At 36.5% G+C, this 20538-nt stretch overlaps 1 protein-coding gene across 2 annotated transcripts in view; it reads right to left on the bottom strand.

Moving 5' to 3' along the window:
* Window positions 1–20538, bottom strand: part of LOC145688066 (protein ECT2-like) — a gene marked incomplete in the record, with an annotated part of 89449 nt that overhangs the window by 68089 nt on the left and 822 nt on the right. For both annotated transcript variants that reach the window (XM_081761773.1, XM_081761774.1), the window contains 2 exon segments: window positions 2123–2256; window positions 9097–9161. In XM_081761773.1, coding sequence (XP_081617899.1) covers window positions 2123–2256; window positions 9097–9161 — 199 coding nt within the window.

Raw genomic sequence — 20538 nt, 5'->3', positions numbered from 1 at the left:
AGCAGAAACTTTTATTATTTCTGTAATTCTCTCTGCTGTTCGTATCCCAATCGTTCGAAAAAAATAAGATGCTGAATACTACCAACACCTACTATTTGCTACTGATACTGGTTCTACATCTCGACTACTTTCTGGTCTTGTCTCTAGTACGTCTAGTTTCCTAACGCTCTTGACCGTTGGCAGCTCTGTAGAAATCTTCTGCTGCGATGTTAACAAGCGATATCCAAGGAAAACGGAGTCAGCGCTTGGTGGACCTATACTACTAACTAAAGCCTGGGGAAGTGAGGCTAACAAAAATCAGTGATTCTTTATAAATAAATCGTTCAGAAGTATTTTCTTTTAAACGATTTTAACTGTAGCTTAATCACAAAACTGATACTAATAGAGAAATTCCGAAGTTTATCACACAGCCAGTGCTACAATCTCCTAATTACTAACCATCAGGTAAGATCTCGAGATGATACAACTTGGCCGCGGCAGTCATGCTATTTTGTGTAAAAGTAGTAGTTACTCCCATGACCAGGTTGTATCATCCTGTTATCTGATGTTTAGTATTCAGAGATATACAGGGTGTCCAATATACAATGCAACCCGAAGTTTGGGCTAGTAGAACTTTTGAACCTGATACAAAAATAATGGTTACTCCAAAATGAAGCATTGTCCATGAATATATTTTTAAACTAGGAAGCAACGACTGAAGTACACTAGGAACCGCACAGTGTTGCCAGATGTAGCCGAAGGTATTTTTTTTTTTTTTTTTTTTTTTTTTTTAACAGAACATGTAAATTGACTCATAACTCATACGTATGGATGTTCTGTCGTTAATTTTCAGTTTTTAGTTGGAGTAGCTTGGAAACTATGGAGCAGAAAAAATAATTTTTCATTTCCACCGATAACTAATCGGGTGATACCTCTGTAAGGAGGAACTAAGGAAATCGAAGTTTTCATAAATTAACACTCTGAATTGGCAACGTTGCAGATGTTTCAGTGCATCAAAAGGTGTGTTAAGGATCTGTCTACGTTATGCAATCCTGAAAACAATGAAAAAGAAATTTTGAAATTATGGTGATAAGACTTTTACTTACATGCACCCGGCAACATTGCTATTCATCACGAACTGAATTGTCAGTTTAACGGCAGATTCTGGAAATATCCCCTGTTTTGATTCAAACACTAGTTCACACGTTTCACCATGTTGGCAGCAACTTTACGAAGAGTAAAAGTGCTAATATTCTCAATGGCACTGCTAATGTTCGTTTCCAGGTCTTGTATAGTTCGAGAATTGTTCTTGTATACCTTTCGCTTTAAGTAGCCCCATAGAAATGAATAGTAGTGTTGCCGGGTGCATGTAAGTAAAAGTTTTATCGTGGTAATTTCAAAGTTTCTTTTTCATTGTTTTTAGGAATCGCATAATGTAGACATATCCTTAACACACATTTTGATGCACTGAAACATCAGCAATGTTGCCAATTCAGAGTGTTAATTTATAAGAACTACGATTTCCTTAGTTCCTCCTTACAGAGGCTTCACCCGATTAGTTATCGGTGGAAATGAAAAATTCTTTTTTCTGCTCCATAGTTTCCAAGCTACTCCAAAATTAAGGACAGAACATCCATACGTATGAGTTATGAGTAAATTTACAGGTTTTGTAAAAAAAAAAAAAAAACTACGGCTACATCTGGCAACACTGTGTGGTTCCTAGTGCACTTCAATCGTTGCTTCCTAGTTTAAAAATATATGCATAGACAAAGCTTCATTTTGGAATAACCATTATTTGTGTATCGCTTCTAGTTCAAAAGTTCTACTATCCCAAAATTTTAACCGCATTTATTAGGTCAAGTTAAAGTAAAGTACAATATTACACATAAAACTAAACAAAAAATTCGTCTCATATCGGACTTCGAAGTTGAAAAAAGTTAATTTTCTCACAATTTTGCACATTTGAATTTGCTATCGGTGTAATCAGTCAGCCAGTCAGTTTAAGTAAATCAGTCAGCCAGTTAGGTCTATATGTATATAAGTAAACAAGATATATTTTTAAAAAACTAGAATGTCAAATTTTCAAAAATTTAACTTCTGAGATTTAATACAAGTAATACTAGAACGTTAAACAACATCTTACCTTACTCCCTCATGTTTAAGCTCTTCAAATAAAGAACATTCAAAATCTTCTAGGACAAATACGGAATCCGATTGTAGAGATTCAAAGAAAATTTCCTCTGCAGTTTTTGCTGAAACTACACCCACGCCAAAAGACTGGAAAATAAATAAATAATATATATATATATCAGTAAAATTCGTATTTAGTAGAAATTTTGTAGACACAGGAAACTTGCAGTTTCTGTTAAAATTGAGGAATGTGTATTCATCTGCTCTAAATTTTCTCCAGTTACGTTAAACATCGCACAGCGTCATAAGGTAATGAGCGGTATAGGTTACATTAGGAAAAAAACAAATTACAAATTTGAATGAATTCAGCACTAATGATCGTTGATTGCGATTGAAGGTGATAGTATTATACGTAGATGGTAAGAAATGTCGAAACCTAAGGTTTAATATTCCGCTTTTCAAGATAAAGAAGGCGAAGGTAAATGGATTTATTTTTTTGGAGTATGTTTCTTTCCAGCAATGGAGCTATATTAGGTGAAACACTATGGATTAATATGCAATTCGAAATACTATTTTCCACCGAAGATTGAGCCCGGAACCATGTTTACAGAAAGAGCCTGCGTTTAACATTCGTGAGCCCAGATGACAAATGGAAATTAATAACGAGATGAGATTATTGATCGTAATAGTGGAGGGGAAAGGGAAATCTCTCATATAATTGCTATAGTTGGCAATTTAAGTATCAATAGTATATCTTATATATTTCTCGAACAACCCTAGGAACAAAGTAAGTTTGTAATGTCACAAAACAGAAACGAAATTGATGCTTCCGATTAGGATTAACGTTTTATGTCCCATATATACAGAGAAAAAGCAAGTTTTGAATATCTGTTCAGCAACCTGTAAGTGCAGAGGCCTACCTGAGGATATATAATAAATCGTAATAAAAGTTTAAATTTCAATAATATATGAAAATAGCACAGAAGAACAGTCTGACAGTTAAGTATGTCGCTAGCTTTGAAATACTCTCCAGCTTTTTGTCTTATGTTCTCCAAATTTTCACTTTCTCTTTAAGGAGCGGATTTTTATTTAAAGGAAGGACTGCACAGAAGCTCCATCTATCGCATTAGTTACCTCCTATAATATTCTGCTTTGCCCTCGCTGTTGCTAATACCGCTCCCTTCTTGTGACTCGTAAAAGTGGTTCCTGATTGATAACTGAACGGAGGGACGGTCAAAAATGTTTAACCAGATCGAAGCCCTGTCGAGTCCAAAAGAATCTTTTCCCTGCCTATCACTCCATAGATAGAGGTTAGCTCTAATGTCTATTACTCAGGAATGTAAGGTATGACCGTTTTGGGGCGAGTAAGAGATTAGGTATAGAAGTAAATAATACAGATTATGCTTAAACTCTTTGCGTTCCTCTATAACAACGACGGAAAAGCCCGGCACCTTGTGCTTTGTATCAAAATAGCTTCCAATAATATTGAACTACATAAGAGTAGGAAGAGATCGTGCTACCAGCGCCACGAATTTTAATTGAGTATAATGTCAGGGGAAATAGCTTCGTAAGATACCTGTTTGTTCCATAGAAATGCCTTACTTGCAGGGCTAACTGGATACATTTAAAAGCTTGTGATTCAAACCGGAAGTGGTAAGCTGAGTCAATTTATGCTGAAAAATTGCAGTGGGAAATCGAAACATGCCGTCAACTCACTTTTCTCGCAGTTTCGTTTAACAATGGGACGTTAGTGATATTTGGGATGCAGATATAAAATAAGAACTTACTACTTACACATAATTGACGTCAAAATGTTTAAAAATTACCAGCCGATGCTCGTTTTTCCCATGGGAAGATTGCGGTCTACGGAAAATATTTGACAAGTATATACGAGCTTTTCCTAGTTTCCCAGATACTCGTTCGTGCAAGTTTGATTTCACTGGAGTCACGCAAACCCTACCCAATCTTTCCCATTTTACACCTTTAAGAACGGAATTTTCAAAAGTGCTGAAGCATGTGTTCACTTATTCATAATGAGACGTTTATTTGTCGAGTTCTATCTCCCTAACTCCACGACCTCGTGAGAATGTTTACTTTTGGGATACTATTGACCCTTATGCCCCCGCTCCCTAGGATAAGTATTTCAATTAATATGAAATGATATAAACTCGACTCAGTTCAAAACTTAATTTTAAACGGTTCAGCCGTTTTCTCGTAAAAACGTCCCACACCACAACATTTTCATATATAATGTATATTTTTCCCTATTTCTCTGATTTTCTCATACCAGTACTCTCTCGGACAATAGTCTACAGATCAAAGGTGCTACTCCATCGGAAACATTAAACATTCTTGTTCATGATTTAATTCAGTGTGGTATAACGTGACTGGACTGAGAATCCAATCCAGGTCACTGGCTTATCATGCTGTGCACTTACCACCACCTACCCACTCCGCTCTCTGACCACCCATATACCTTCAATTCTGAGGAAGATGCTCAAATATTGAAGTCATATGGACATCTGTTGTGCATGGACAACTCAATCTCTAGAAACTTGACTATTTTCAAATTGAAATTTTGACCAGACCGATTATTTCACATATAGTCTTTTATTTTCGAATTGAACTAACTCAAATCATTTTGCTTACAACAATTAGTTATGAAACATACCACACTTCTCTTCTGAAAATTACATTTTTTGAGAGGTTTTTCTCATGAGCCGTACTTACGGCTGGCGTAACTGAAAGCTTTTTCTTTTCATCCTCCCCTTCCGTTTCTTTCAGGTCAATTCTGCGCAGACGTCATTCTTAATGTTGACTGTGACATTGTAGGCAGCTCAAACCATTTCAGTCACCATGGAGATTTGTCAGCAGAACATCGAGTAGATTTAAAAGTACGGAGCATGATGTTTGGGCACAGAGCCGTATATCTAAATAGGTTAATCTACTTAAACGTATTTTAACTCGAATGTTTACGCACTAAAAGCCTTGAAAATTGGTACCAATATCACAAAAACTGCCATAAAAAGTAACTGCACAACTTAAAATTTAAAAAAATCAGAAAGGTGAAATTTAACTTCAATTTTCTTAAAAAAGATCTTCAAAAACTCTAAATTTTCGTTACGTTATAGTATGTCCTATGGTAAACAGTCACTGAAAGTCTCACAAGGAGACTTACGGAAGTGTCACTCACCGATTTGAATGAAACTCTGCATACTTGTAGAACATCGAAAATTAATCGACACTTTTTTTTTTTTTTTTTTTTTTGGTTTCGGCAATGGTGAAGATTTAAGGGTAGAAACCACCCTTTGAACGTTAGGGATGATCTCCAAGCATAGACCGAAAACAATCATTTAATTATACAATAAAAACTGCCAGGGTTTTTTTAAATTTTTTTTTTTTTTTAGGACAGCTGATTCAGAATCTGACGTCAAAATTACATAATTCAAAATGGCGGATTCAAAATAGACAATTACAAAATGTCTTCTGGTTTGAAATTCTCTGTAGTTAGCCAAGAACAATTATAGTTGGCAGGGGTTACTACGAGAAGGTTGCAGACCGATTTGAAGTTTCTTTCCATTGATTTGAAACCCCTTTATTTTAACGGAATGCTTGATTAAAGTGAGTCTCTACATCTCTTTCTATTCGGGGTGCTTCTGTATAGTGAGTCCCCTCGCCTCTCACTATGTCAGAACTTCACATATCCTCAATTGTTGTAATTATGAATTTATTGAGAAACGCTTCACAGTAATGATATTTAGTAAAAATAGTGTGTGATGCATAAACATTGTTTACACCAAGTTTACCTTATTAGAGCAATAACTGTGACAAATCGCAAAATGCAGCACAATCTTCTACCAAATAACTTTTTGTATCACGCATATCTAATAAGATTTGCACATCTGGGAGAAGAAAACTGATTATTAATCAGAGATTTGGATCTAAATTATATTATTACGGAGATATAAATTTATGTTATAGTCGTAGAGGACAATATCAGTAAAATGTCTCAAGAAGTCTTTCCACGGCTTAAAGACGAACACATCAAGAGGCCGAATCCTACCAGTTGTTAGGGCCGAAAGGTTTTGAGATACTCCTTTGTTCGTAAAATACGTTGAAAAGTTGATTAATTGTGACCACTCCACGAATCTATTAACAAAATTGAATTTGCGTTAGACGCTGGGAGAAAAACCTCTTGAGACCATGATCCAAGACCTGATGTTAATTTTCACGAATTTGATTCTTTCACAAGGACATTTTCAGATTAAAAGAGGTTGTTTTGGACTATAGAGCCAGATGTTCCATTCTTTTCCTGTAAAATAATTAGCAACTGTGATAAAAGTACACCATTTTCAGAAATTAAAGGCTGTATGGTGTAGCTGCGAGTCATAGATTTATTGACTGTTCCACACTTTCTACTGTTTGTGTCTCTGTAAACGCTAAAGTGAGAGGTGCAGAGACTCACTTTAATCAAGCATCCCATTAAAATGAGTACAGAAAGGAGTTTCAAATTGGTCTGCAACCTCCTCGCAGTAATCTCTGCCAACTATAATTGTTCTTGGCTAACTGTAGAGAATTTCAAACCAGAAGACATTTTGTAATTGTAATCACTATATTGGATCCGCCATTTTGAATTTTGACGTCAGATTCTAAATCAACTGTCCTAAAAAAAAAAAAAACCTGGCAGTGTGTTTTATTCTAAACTAAATGGTTGTTTTTGGTCTATGCTCAAAGACCACCCCTAACGTTCAAAGGGTGATTTCCACACTTAAATCTTCACCATTGCCCAAACAAACAAACAAACAAACAAAAAAAAAGTGTCGATTATTTTTCGATGTTCTACAAGTGTGCAAAGTTTCATTCAAATCGGTGAGTGACACTTCCGTAACTCTCCTTGTCAGTTGCAATAAATGCTTAGTTTAGTTCTAGTAAACTTTTATATAATGCAGAAAGAAATAACTACGGGTCATATTATTTTGTTTCTAGAATGATATATCCTAATTTCAGGAAAATCGGAAACATGACCTGCAGAGTTTTTTCACCATTAATCTGCATTGGGCTAAAATAAAATATGTTGTAGGCACCTTATAACACCCTGAAATAATCTTCTGTGAAGTTACCTTCATAATATTTCTAATGTGAAGGAATAGGCATTTTGGATATTCATAACTATTCACAAAATTGTATTATGCTTATTACTATGTATTTACAAGAGAGAGAATTGGAAGGGAAACAACAGTGAAACAAGAAGTAAACAGTTAAATCTAATATACATATTCAATAATTTGTCTTATGTCACATTTACCATGACAATTATGGATCAAACCCAGAAAATATTCCACAATGTCAACAGTTTCAAAATTCTGTACAATTCTTTCATCTGCTTGAATATATTTTCTTTCCTTGGGCGGGTCTTCTCGAAGCATTGGCTCGTACATTAGTCCTGCTTTTCTGTGTCCACTTAAGTGCATCAATAAAGCGCCAAATCGACCAATATCGTTCCTTTACGTTAGATATAAAGGATGGAAGTTTATTTTGGGGTGTCACAGGGTGTCTACAGTAAATTTTACTTGGCCCATTCTTACTATTTCAATGTATAGTTAGTGGCTTTTTTTTTTTTTTTTTTAATGAACTCTGTAATTATCTTCTATTAATACAATGAAGTCTCAACTATTCGGCCTAATGGGCATATCAACTAACAAAGAAACATTCAATAAATACTCACTTCCTTAATCACCCATACATAGCATTAAAAACACCATTTTTATTCTAAAACGAGCTCTTATTCACTTTTTCTGACCTCTTGGTACAGGTCAGTACTTAATAAACATTTCTAATGTTTTTTATCATGCGTTTTAATAATTTATTATAGAAAAAAAGTGCAAAAATGAAAATATGACAGTATTGTAACTTACACATTTAAGTCACATCATTAAAATAACTGAACATTAACGAAAGACGTACTTTAAAAAAAAAAAAAAAAAAAAAAATACATGTCCTCATTACGTATGTCTTATTTTATTAAAAAGAAATATTCTTTTAAAACGAAGCCCCATAGTGCGGAGACCGGATACTTGTGAACCGGATAGTCGAGAGTCTGGTGCAGTTACTTCCTATTTCTTTTCAACTGGTAGAGGCAAGTTGTGCATGATATGCAGAAACTTTGCTGTGTTCAAGATGTTATTTTTAGTGTTTGCAAAATTATTTGTGGAAATTTTTAGAAATTTCTACTGCCTGTTTTCATATTTTAATGCCTAAATATCCGGACTCTAGTTAGGGAACACAGTATAACATATGTAGAAACCTATTTGCATAAAAGTTTTTGCGTCGAAACGTCTCGCGCCCAAATCTAATAAATAAATAAATAAATAAAGTAAATGACACTCAGTATGTAATTTCGCCGGCAACTCACCATTCATATAAATCACAGTATTCCAAGCCGCAACATATTCCTATTGTGGATTAGCACGTTTCGGAAAATAGACTGCGCCTTCCCTTCAGAGAAACCGCGTACCGTTCAACTATGGGGAAGAATGTGTTGAGAATGGGGTAAATCAATTGAATAATACAATTTTCAGAAAACAGAAGTGGTATGTTTCATGCATAATTGTTGTAAGCAAAACGTTTTGAGTTATACTTAAATTCAGAAATATAATTAGTGAAGTAATCAGTCGAGTCAATTTCAATTTGAAAACTGTCAAAGTTTACCTGCCGGACCCAGAGAAAACAATATATATATATATATATATATATATATATATATATACATATTTCAGACCGAATCCTTACATTTCATTTTATTGAATTTACACCTATTGAGAATAAGTGTGAGAAACAATCGATTATTTCATCCAGTTACCCTTTAATATCTTGCTTTAGTTCAAAAATCAATATAAAAAGAAATTTATTACTTGTAAAAATCAAACATATTTGGTAAACTTAAACAAAGCAGGCAACTAATTATCAGAAACATATCAGACAACTTACAAGTGCAGCTTCCATTATTCTTCTATTCTCACTCAGCTTCCCTACAAGGCATATCTTCTTGAAATCTAGAAAGAAAGAGAAAACTAATAATAATAATAATAAAAAATAGCAAGAGTTACGTACATCTCTGAAACAGATGTTTATCAGTTTCTATTCTACAATTTATTATGTTGAGTCAGAAGGAATGTTCTGCGCCTTTAAAAATTATTCGTAATTATTTGTGAAAGCCACTAAAAGTAAACACAATTTAGCAACTCTATATAAAACAATGTAATATCTCTGATATTGTTAACCAAATTCAACATAATTTCCAAAACCCCTTATCAAGGTAAAGTGATAAGCTAGGGATTATCACTATTATTATAACTCAATTTATTACTTTTTCAAATTTTTGATAGGATAATAATTTTAAAAATGAATTTATTTTCATATTTACTGCAACTACTTAAAGAAAAGGAAAGGAAAGGAAGGAAACAAGCTGTGTCTGACAATTTAGTTAAATAAGACAGTAACCAATCAACCATGGAATGAAAAGTGGAATCGATTCATTTATTATTATTATTATTGTCTTCAAACACAACAGTTATGGTTAATTAACAGTGTTCTCTACGCTCTCCGCCAATAACTAAGACAAGAAATAATATTAAAAAACTCCAGACAATATTTACAAAGCGCTAACTTCCAAGCCTTTCCTTATAGTTAAGAAATCTAAGTGCGTAGTTGTGAGGTATTAATTGACGAACAATCAAATTTTTGCACTGTACGAAAGGTTCTGAAAAGACACACACACAATTCATTTAATAGTAGCTCGCAAGTATTAAATGTACCACATTCAAAAATTCTTATACTGTTGGTTATTGGAGTATTTGTGTTTTAAAATAAATTAAAAAAAAAAAAAAAAAAAAAAAAGCCGTGGAGAGTATAGTGAAGACTACTAACTACTAAACCACACTTAAAATGAAGTGTACGTGTATATTATTAAGAGCAATATGTCATAACGTGAATAGAAAAAGGTTTACATGTGCCTTGTGGAAAAGTTAATAAATATTCTGCAAGTACGACCAACCTGCATATCGTAAATTGTGTTTAAAATAGAGTTCGATTTGATTTGAGTTTAGCGTCCCTTTCAGCGGCGAGGCTATAAGAGACGTGGACCTACTGCTTAATGCGGAATCCGAATTACAAGATCTCCCGTCGGGAATCGAGCCCGTGTCTCTCAGGCCAAAGTCGCGTGCGCTAGGCGCTTAGCTACGAGGGAGCTCGTGTTTAAAATAGATTCCTGGTTTACTGGCATAGACAATATCCATATCATCTTAAAATTCAAGAGAATTCAGTGCTAGATAATGATTTCCTAAGCTGAATAATGAACGACGATTAAACATGAGTTCATGATTTCACTTCATACACAAAGAGATTATGGAATGAAAATATGTCTTCGAAACAGTATAGTAAGTAGAGTTGTATAATCGGTAGTCACGGTTTCCTTCGGCTGTGGTTACTTTACGCGGAAATTATGGATAAAAATGAACGATTAATGCTGAATTTTACTCCAAAATTAAACTTCTGAGATTAAGTTCCGATAAGCCCCACCGTGCCAAACCTATACAAGTAAACGAAACCAAGCCTATTTATAAGTCATTATTGTGTTGAAAAGTTGGCAAGGGTTAACAGAATGAATGTCAAGTTCTGGAGCAAAACTGTGAAACAAGAGACATGGAAATTAAACTGAGGCTTTGTTCTTATTTATTACAATGCAACTCCATACAACCTACTCCGAAGTTTTGGATGAAAGAGATAGATCTCTATAGTTTTTATGTTGCAACATCTGATTTTAATCAAAGGTCTATCAAATCTGGGAGATTAGCAAGAGACCTATAGTAAAATATCTATGACGATGATAGAACATATTAGTAGAAAACAATTTATCAAGCAGATGGAAACAAGATCCTATGATTGCCTCTTGACAAAGCAAATTGTCATCAAGGAATTCAGAAATTAATGATTTGTTCAAACAAATATTTGCAGCAATTAAAACTGTGACTACGCAGAAAAATAGTGCAAGACTTGTATGTTCTATTATATTATTCTGCGTACGGCAACGAATTTTTTTTTGGACTATAATGTGTAGATTGTTTAGAAGAGAAAATTATAAACACACAGAAATAAAATTGTAGAAGCAACTTTTAAGTGCTAGGTCTAAATGTTGTTCGACGAATTGTAAACTAAAACATTTCGCTGCCGATTCATTGTACGGATCCACATATTTGCAAAGTTTACAGAACAAAGGGTCTTTCCTAGTAAGATAGTGAAATCGGCCCTTGATCCAAATTGAGTCGCTATTGACCCAAAAGGTTACCCTTGACCTAAAACTACCTCAAAAATAATTTGACCCCCTACCTCCTCCCCTTACCGAATTATCGTATCATACATGTTCAAAATTAAATATTTTTTTAAATTTTGGTGGGGTTGGTCGAAAAATTTTGAAAGTTTCACAGATTGTAGATACTATCTAAAGGTAAATGTGCATTTTTTTCAAAACCATCGATGCGTATTTTCTTTTATTTTTTTGCGTTTTGAGAGTTTCAAAAAAATGTAGAAAAAAATTGGGGAGGGGGGACACGTCGCTGACTTTTTGGTTAAAAAGTTTGTTATACCCTTAGGTACAACATATATTGTTTTCGGGGTCTGAAAGTGATGGCAACATTGTCAAAAAGAAATAAAACTGAAAACAAACGTGTTTTTCGCGCAGTTTTCTCACTGGGGATCCCTTCAAACAATCTATTGCCAGAGTTCACAATTTTCCTTTCTCTTGCGTCCCTTCCGATTCTGTCGTTCTTCGGCTGCTTCGATTGTGTGCGTTTCGGAATGGAAACACCAAATATATCTCCATAACAGTGCTTTCACTGCAACTGACTCTTGCACAACGAAGTTACACACACCTCGCGTCGGCTCCTCGTATCTATCAGTGTTTGCTTCACTGGCCACACACACAGTGGCGCTCTCTACCACGAGCTGTGTAACTTTGCGACAGAAGCGGAAGGGACGCAAGAGAAAGGAAAATTGTGAACTTTGGTAAAGGATTGTTTGAAATGCTCAAAACTGGTGGGAAAACTGTGCGAAAAATATGTTTGTTTTCAATTTTATTTCTTTTTGACAATGTTGCCATCACTTTTAGGCCCTGAAAAAATATATGTTATATCTAAGGGTATAACAATTTTTTTAACTAAAAAATCAGCGACGTATACCCCCCCTCAATTTTTTCTTACATTTTTTGGAAATTTTCAACACGCAAAAAAATAAAGAAAATACGCATCGATGGTTTTGAAAACATTGCACATTTACATCTAGATAGTGTCTACAATCTGTGAAGCTTTTAAAATTTTTCGACCAACCCCACCAAAATTTTTAAAAAAAATATTTAATTTTGAGCATGTATGATACGATAATTCAGTAAGGGGAGGGGTAGGGGATAACTTTTTTTGGAGGTAGTTTTGGGTCAAGGGTAACTTTTCGGGTCAATAGCGACCCAATTTGGATCAAGGGCCGATTTCACTATCTTACTAGGAAAGACCCTTTGTAATAATATTTTAACCGACTAGTGCAAATAATCTAAATATATTGTGTTTCTACCAGTGAGATGCGTATCTACGTAGAAATGCCTTAATAAAAATCTAATCTGTTAAACATGAATTCATCCACTTAAGGTAGAGATTAATTACAGTATACAAAATGAAGTATCTAAGTCAGTGCACTAAATCGCGTGTAAGCATAAAAGTGCCTGAAAGTTAAAGGATTCACATATTTGTGAAATTTATGTTAAGTAAGGTATCCGGTCAAAACAGCGCATGCAAATACCGCGTGGACAAAAACCGCGCATGCAAATATCACGTGGACAAAAACAGCGCATGCAAATACCGCGTGAGCGAAAACGGCCCATGGACAAAAACCATAGATGAACATTTTGCACTAGGCTCGCTCGCGCTCGAGCTCACTTCTTTCAACTGGGCTCGCGATCACTTACCTCAATTGGGCTCGCGCTTCCGGCCACCTCCCTCGACTGTTCTCGCAATCGCTCCCGGTCACTCGCTCACCTCTCTCGACTAGGCTCGTACTCACTCAGACTTCCACTCATACGAGCGGGTCAAGATAACAATTAGGTTGAGAACCACTGCCACAGACTGTTTACAATTTTTATAGACATCCTTAGGAAAGAGAAGTCAGGAACAATTACAGCAGAAGTCCCTTAGGTTTGACAACCGAAACTTCTTTAAAGTGTTTAAGGTTGCATAATTGAAAGGTATTCTTCTTAGTTAAATAGGTATAAGGACAAAAATAGCGCATGCAAATACTACATGAGCGAGAACAGCCCATGGACAAAATCCATAGATGAACATTTTGCACTAGGCTCGCTCGCGCTCGAGCTCACTCCTTTCAACTGGGCTCGCGCTTCCTACCACTTCCCTCGACTGTTCTCGCAATCACGCGCTCGCGCTTACCTCTCTCGACTGCGCTCGTACTCACTCGGGCTTGAACTCACATGAGCTCGCACTCACTATTCTTAACTAGGCTCGAGCTCACACGGTCTCACATTCACTTCTCTCAACTGAGCTCGCACTCACTCGGGTTCGCGCTCATTACCTTCAACATGGTTCAAACTCGCGATCACTTCTCTCAGCTGAGCTCGCGATCACTTTCCCAAACTGGGCTCACGCTCACACGACCTCGCACTCAATTCTCTCGAATGGGCTTTCGCTCGCTAAACGTAAGTGGGCTCGCGTTCATCCGGACTCTCGCTCACTTCTCTCAACTGAGCTCGCGCTCATTCGGACTCACTCTCACTTCCCTCAACTTGGCTCGCGCTCGGGATCACTTCTCTCAACTTAGCTCTCACTCAGTCGGGCTCGCGATCACTTCCAGAAACAGGGCTCGCACTTAATTTTCTCGAATGGGCTCGCGTTCATTTGGACTCGCGCTCACTTTCCACAACTAGGTTCGCGCTCACTCGGTCTCGCATTCACTTCCTTCGACTGGGCTCACGCTCACTCGGACTCGCGCTTATTTATTTTATTCAGGCTCGTGCTTAATTACTCAGCCCGAGCCCGGCGGGGCGCGAGTGCGAGCTCACGAGCGTCGGGCTTGCTAGTTTGGACACCCATGACAAAAACAGCGCATGCATGGCCCGCAATGAACTTCCTTTTCCAAAGCAAACATTAAGGCACACTAGCTCTTGCGCTGAACCCGACTCTTGGCTCGATCGCGCTGACTTGCAGTATTTCAAACTTTACTATAGACTTCATCTTACTGCTGATTCCTACCAGTCAGGAATATATTAACAAGTAACATTTCCCAAGTGTAACACTCCGATTTTGATAAAATTTGGCAGGTGGATACTACACATAAAACAAACGAATACGTGTTTTTTTTTACTTTCTGCGGAAAAACTGTTTTATGGAGCAAAAGCTCCCACGCAAAATTTTGAAAGTTGACGACCAAAAAGCAATATGCAGCGCACCAAAGTGAATGAAATTGTGCACAGATATTGTAGATGTAAAATGAGGGAATGCGAGTTTCGTATTTTCCTGGAAGAAACGGTTGAGCGGGGCACGGATCCCTCCAAACCTTTGATCATGAAATATCAAAATAACAATATATCAGATAATAAAAATATATCAGAAGTGCCTAAAGGACATGAAGAATTGCAACGAAACTTTGTGTTGTGACAATAGGCAAAAAATAAACGAATACGTCTTTCTATTTTCTGCGGAAAAACAGTTTTAGAGGCAAAAGCCCCCACCCAAAATTTTGAAATTTGACGCTCGAAAGACAAGAAGTTAAACAAAGTGAATTAAACTGTGTACAGATATTGTAGACGTAAAATCAGGGAATATATGTTTCGTATTTTCCTGAAGAAAAAAAAAAAAAAAAAAAAAACGGTTACGTGGGCAACAGACCTTCTAAACCGTTGATTACAAAATAGCAGAATTGCAAATAAGTATATGTCAGAAGTTCCTAAACGATATGGAGAACTGCAACGAAACTTCGTGTAGGGACAATCTGCAAAACAATAAACGAAATGTGTTTTATATTGTGAGGAAAAACAGTGTTGGGGCCAAGGCCCCCTGCGAAGAAAAGTAAATATTACCGTAATATTGCAAGAAGTGGACCGAAGCAAATGAAATTGTGTTTTTCGTGATTTTCAAGTGTCCCTATCCGATTTGGTTCAAATTTGGCACATCAACAGCAAAGAGGAAATAAATCGACACGTGTTTTTGTTTATGCGGAAAAACATTGTAAGGGTTAAAGGCGCATCATGAAATACTATAAAATACGCTATACTGTTGATCTGCCAAATTTGAAGAAATCGGACGGGGACACTTGTGATACACAGAAGGCCTTATTTTACATATACAATATCTACACACAATTTCGTTCGCTTCGGTCCACTCCTTCTGCCACCCAACGTCTCGGTCCACCAGTTTTTTAGAAAATACGAAACACGTATTCAATCAACTTACATCTACAATATCTATGCACAATTTCATTCATTCGGCCCACTTCTTCTTGCCTTTCGGACGTCTAATTTCAAAAATTTTGGGTGGGGACTTTTGCCCCTAAAACAGTTTTTCCGCAGAAAATAAAAGAACCGTATTTATGTATTTTTTACGTATTGTTACTACACAAAGTTTTGTTCTAATTCTTCATGTCCTTTAGGCACTTATGACATACTGTTATTAGTACTTTTGATATATCGTGATCAAAGGTTTGGAGGGGTCCGTGCACCACACAACCGTTTTATCCAGGAAAATACGAAACCCGTATTCCCTTAATTTACGTCTACAATATTCGTGCACAATTTCATTCACTTCGGTGCACTTCTTCCTGCCTTTCGGGCGTTAACTTTCAAAATTTTGAGTGGGGACTTTTCCCCCCTAAAACGGTTTTTCAGCAAAAGGTAAAAAAAAACCTTATTCGTTTATTTTTTCGTATTGTCCTACACAAAGTTTCGTTACAATTCTTCATGTCCTCTAAACACATCAGACATACTATATTAGCACTTTTGATATTTCGTAATCAAAGGTTTGGAGGGGTCCGTGCACCACACAACCGTTTTATCCAGGAAAATACGAAACCCGTATTCCCTCAATTTACGTCTACAATATCCGTGCACAATTTCGTTCATTTCGGTCCACTTAGTTTCGCCTTTCTGGCGTCAACTTTCAAATTATTTGGTGGAGACTTTTGCCCCCTAATACAGTTTTTCCACAGGAAAAAAATACAAGTATTCGTTTATTTCATGTGTAGTATCTACCTGCCAAATTTTATCAAAATCGGAGTGATACACTTGGAAAGTGTTATTTGTAAGTTACGCGTTACGCAAAATGGGACAAATAGAACTTCCAAGATGTCAATGCGAAGAAATAGGCACACCAGAACATCACGTATTGTGGTGTCCATTACTGCAGGAACGGCTAGAGGGAAGAGATCAAATAAAAAGGAAAGAAAGAAACGAAATTATAGCTAATGAGGAGGACTATAGGATATTAAGCAAAATAACAAATGACTAATCAGAAGTAAGATGAGAACAATATACTAGGACAAATGATTAACATTGTAAACAAAACGGGGAAACACCGAAATAGGAATGATATTTATAATAGTGTAGCTGAATGAATGGAAGAGTGGCTGTGAATCTTTCTGGGCCGGAGAACTCCTCCAGGAACGTCGGCATTCCGCGTGCCCCAGAAAGAAACTCTATGCTGACACTCGATATATCCCCGCGTAAAACCGGATACGAACTCCGGATATATCGAGTGTGTGGTTCGTTGCTTTGTGTGTGTTTGTCGAAAACGATGTCGAAAAGTGTGTTTCGTGTAAATAGTAAATTTATAAATACCTTTAATGAACAAATGTCTCCGAACGGAAGCACAATCCAATATCCGCATTGCTGTTTTCAAATGACATGCGGATCTCACAAGGAACAGACATGAACGTATCATCCGGACATCCGAATCAAAATCTAGCAGGGTTGGCTGGTTTAAACCAAGGTGGTTTAAACCAAAAAACAAAAAAATGTCCGTAAAAGTGTGTGTTTGTAAAATCTTGATGAACACATTTGTGGGTTATCACGTTTCACTCCCGTATATTATTCGTATTATATTCAGACCTAAATTCCCCATTCATTACTCAAAAAGATTAATACTACAAAAGCAACTTTTTTTTTACAAGTTTATAAATGTTTATTTTGTAATTTTTTGTAGTTGTTATTATTGTTATATAATTGCAATCGAAGAAAAATTCTAAATATTGTTTCGTTTCAATGTTTACTATTGATAAAATACATCGAAAATGCCGTACTTTGTGTGTGTGTGTGTGTGTGGGGGGGGGTTATACAGACCCCACGAGAGGCATTTAGTGAAATAAGTATCTTTGGTATCTATTTATGTATAAATAAGTCTGAGCCAAAGTGGACTCAAATAATTCGTATCTTTATTCACTTTTCTTATTGATATGCAGAATAAGTCGGTGTATTTCTTTAATTTGGACCAATAAAAGTCGTTGTTAACTAACTTGAACGAAATTAGTTCTTCTGTACTCCGTAGTACTTTGAAATTGTTCATATGTAATTCTGTGTAATGGTTTCACTTGTGCAATTGTTTGTCTTTTTGTCCTTCTGAAATGACTCTTGACAGTTATATTAAGAAGCATGTAAAGATCAGTACAACGTATTTTTTTTTTTTAATCAGGATTACTTCGTGAGTGAGTCGGCAGACGTATCGCATTTGTGGCCAATTAGTCCTGGTTCTGAGTTCAAATGGAGGACAATTTCTCTCGGATGTAACTCGAGAAGCGGTTTTTATTCCGCTTTAAGCTTATGTGACCCCTTCCAGCATGACCCGGTTGTTGCATAATAACATCAAGGCGAAACAAACTTATTTCTGTCCATATATGATATGAATATATAGAGCAAATCATTTAAACCATAAAAACCTGGTTTAAACCAAAAAACCGGTTTTTTTGGTTTTTTTAATAAAAACCATGGTTTTTGCCAACCCTGAAATCTAGTCTATTGAATAAACATAACAAAAGTATGTTCATGCACTAAAAGTTAGGTGCCATGGACAATGGAGTATGTCCCTGGAGCCCATTAATCCTGTTAGCATACAAAAATTGTAGACTCGCTGTGAAAAAGCTATTGCATCACCACTGTTCATTGTAAAGTCATGCTTTCTAGTTCATTCTCTTCAGCACGAAACACGATCTCTAGAGGTGCTATGTACTGGCGCCCATAACATATTTGAAAACGGAAAACTGGGAAAAATTCCCTCCAAAACTACCTCCCATCAAATTCGGCTCCCTCTGGAGTGGCCCCAGATAAAAGCACACAATCCAAATGTACCTTGAAAAATACTACAGGGGTTAAAAATGAGTGTACCAAGTTTCGTTTTGATAGACGGAATACATATGAAGGGAAAGGTTGTATACCAATACGCTATGTATATACAAAACCGAACCGTTGACTTGACCTATAAAGAGAACACAATATAAAAAGTATAAACGCAATACTATTTATTGAGATATCAAGAACTGTACAATGTTTGCTTTGGGAAAGGATGTGCATTACGGGCCATGCATGCGCTGTTTTTGTCATAGGTGTCCAAACTGACTAGCCCGACGGTCGCGAACTCGGCACTCGTGTTCAGCTGGGCTCGGGCTCAATAACTGAGCGCGAGCACGAGCCTCAATTATATAAGCGAGCGCGAGTTTGAGTGAGGCCAGTCAAGAGATGTGAGTGCGAGTCCAGTTGAGATAAGTGATCACGAGCGCGAGCCCAGTTGAGGAAAGTGAGTTCGAGTGAACGCAAGCCTACTTAGGATTAGTGAGCGCGAACCCATTCGAGGGAAATGAATGCGAGCTCAAGCCCGGTTGAGGGAAGTGAGCGCGAGCCCACTTAGGATTAGTGAGCGCAAGCCCATTTAAGATAATTGAGTGCGAGCCGGTATGAGAGCGAGCCTACTGCAAACTGTTCATTTATGATTTTTGTCCACGCTGTATTTGCATGCGCTGTTTTTTTACACGCTGTATTTGCCTGCGCTGTTTTATCCATGCGCGGTTTTTGTTCATGCTGTATTTACACGCACTCTTTTCGCTCAGCGCTGTTATTGTTTGCGCGGTTTTGACCTAGAACCGTTAAGTAATGTGGAGCTAAATTCCGTTAAGTCCGCCGCGATAACTGAAGATTAGCAAAATTTACTGGGAAGAATTGGTGAGTATGGTTGTTGTAGAGTCTGATATAAATTAGTGTTTATTTATGAATAATTGAGACCGGATGTTAGGCCAAATGCCTATTCTTTAACATTAAAGATATGATGAAAATAACTTTTTAAGGTTTATATGGGGGGGGGGGGTTATATTTTCAATTTAAGGCAAGTTTGTCTATTTCACCCCTCACTGCTTAAATAATTGCCTTAGTGCCTAATGTTGCCTATTCTATGCGTTTTCTTAAAAATAAGACTTCATTGGGAAAAGTAAACATTCCATATTTCAAGAAAGGATTTTACCTCTTCCGAAAAATATAAGAGAAACTAATTTATGAGCAGGCCAAGATCAAGTGTCACCCCATTACCTAGGTACTATAAAAGAACGTCACTGAGAACAATGATGTGCGAAACGACTTAGCATTCATTGCTACCCATTATTCAATTCCCAAGTCGCGATAACGTTTCGGTAAGAGAGAAGTAGAACCTCGAGCAACTCTCTGGAACATTTTCACTCTGTGCTAGGTGGCTCGTGAGAAATGTGAGAGAATTATTGCAGCCAATAAGGACTTGGATAACCTAAAAACAATTGGACAAGTGTTGAAAGGCGAAAATGCGCCCAATGAGTTTGATCCACATCCTTGCGTGCTTCAAACATGATCTGGTTACATCCGTGGAAGTAAAGCTATCATTCTCAATTTTGAAACATGTCCGACCGAAGACGTAACTTATCAGCTGGAAACCTCACAAAATATGGTAATCAAGCGCAATCGAGATGAATAATTGCTCGTGTCGACAAATCATCAGAATATATTGAATTAAAATACACGGAACAATTTATTTTTTGTGTTTGAAATCTGCCAATGTTTCATCTTTTGACAGCATGTTGTGATATGAACTTCAGTGTATACTAATCGAATGTAAATTACGAACTGCTGTTTGTAGTAATGAAATGCCGTAAAACTTTGGGCGGCTGTGTAGTGATAAAGTGTATAAAATTTGGAGCATGTCAAGCTTCGTTTTTATATATAAAGTAAAAGAAGATATTAACAAACAGGTATGTTTCTGTATTCTTTGAACATTATCTATGACTTGAATTTATTTTTTAATTGTACCGGAATAAATTCCGTAATGTGTTACGTTATTTTGGAACACGAATTGCAAACAATGAAAATATATTGCCACA

This window comes from Thermobia domestica, chromosome 6 (genome assembly GCF_964235325.1).
Source record: "Thermobia domestica chromosome 6, izTheDome1.hap1.1, whole genome shotgun sequence".
NCBI classification, from domain to species: Eukaryota; Metazoa; Arthropoda; class Insecta; order Zygentoma; family Lepismatidae; genus Thermobia; species Thermobia domestica.
This window is presented reverse-complemented; position numbering and strand designations above follow the sequence as displayed.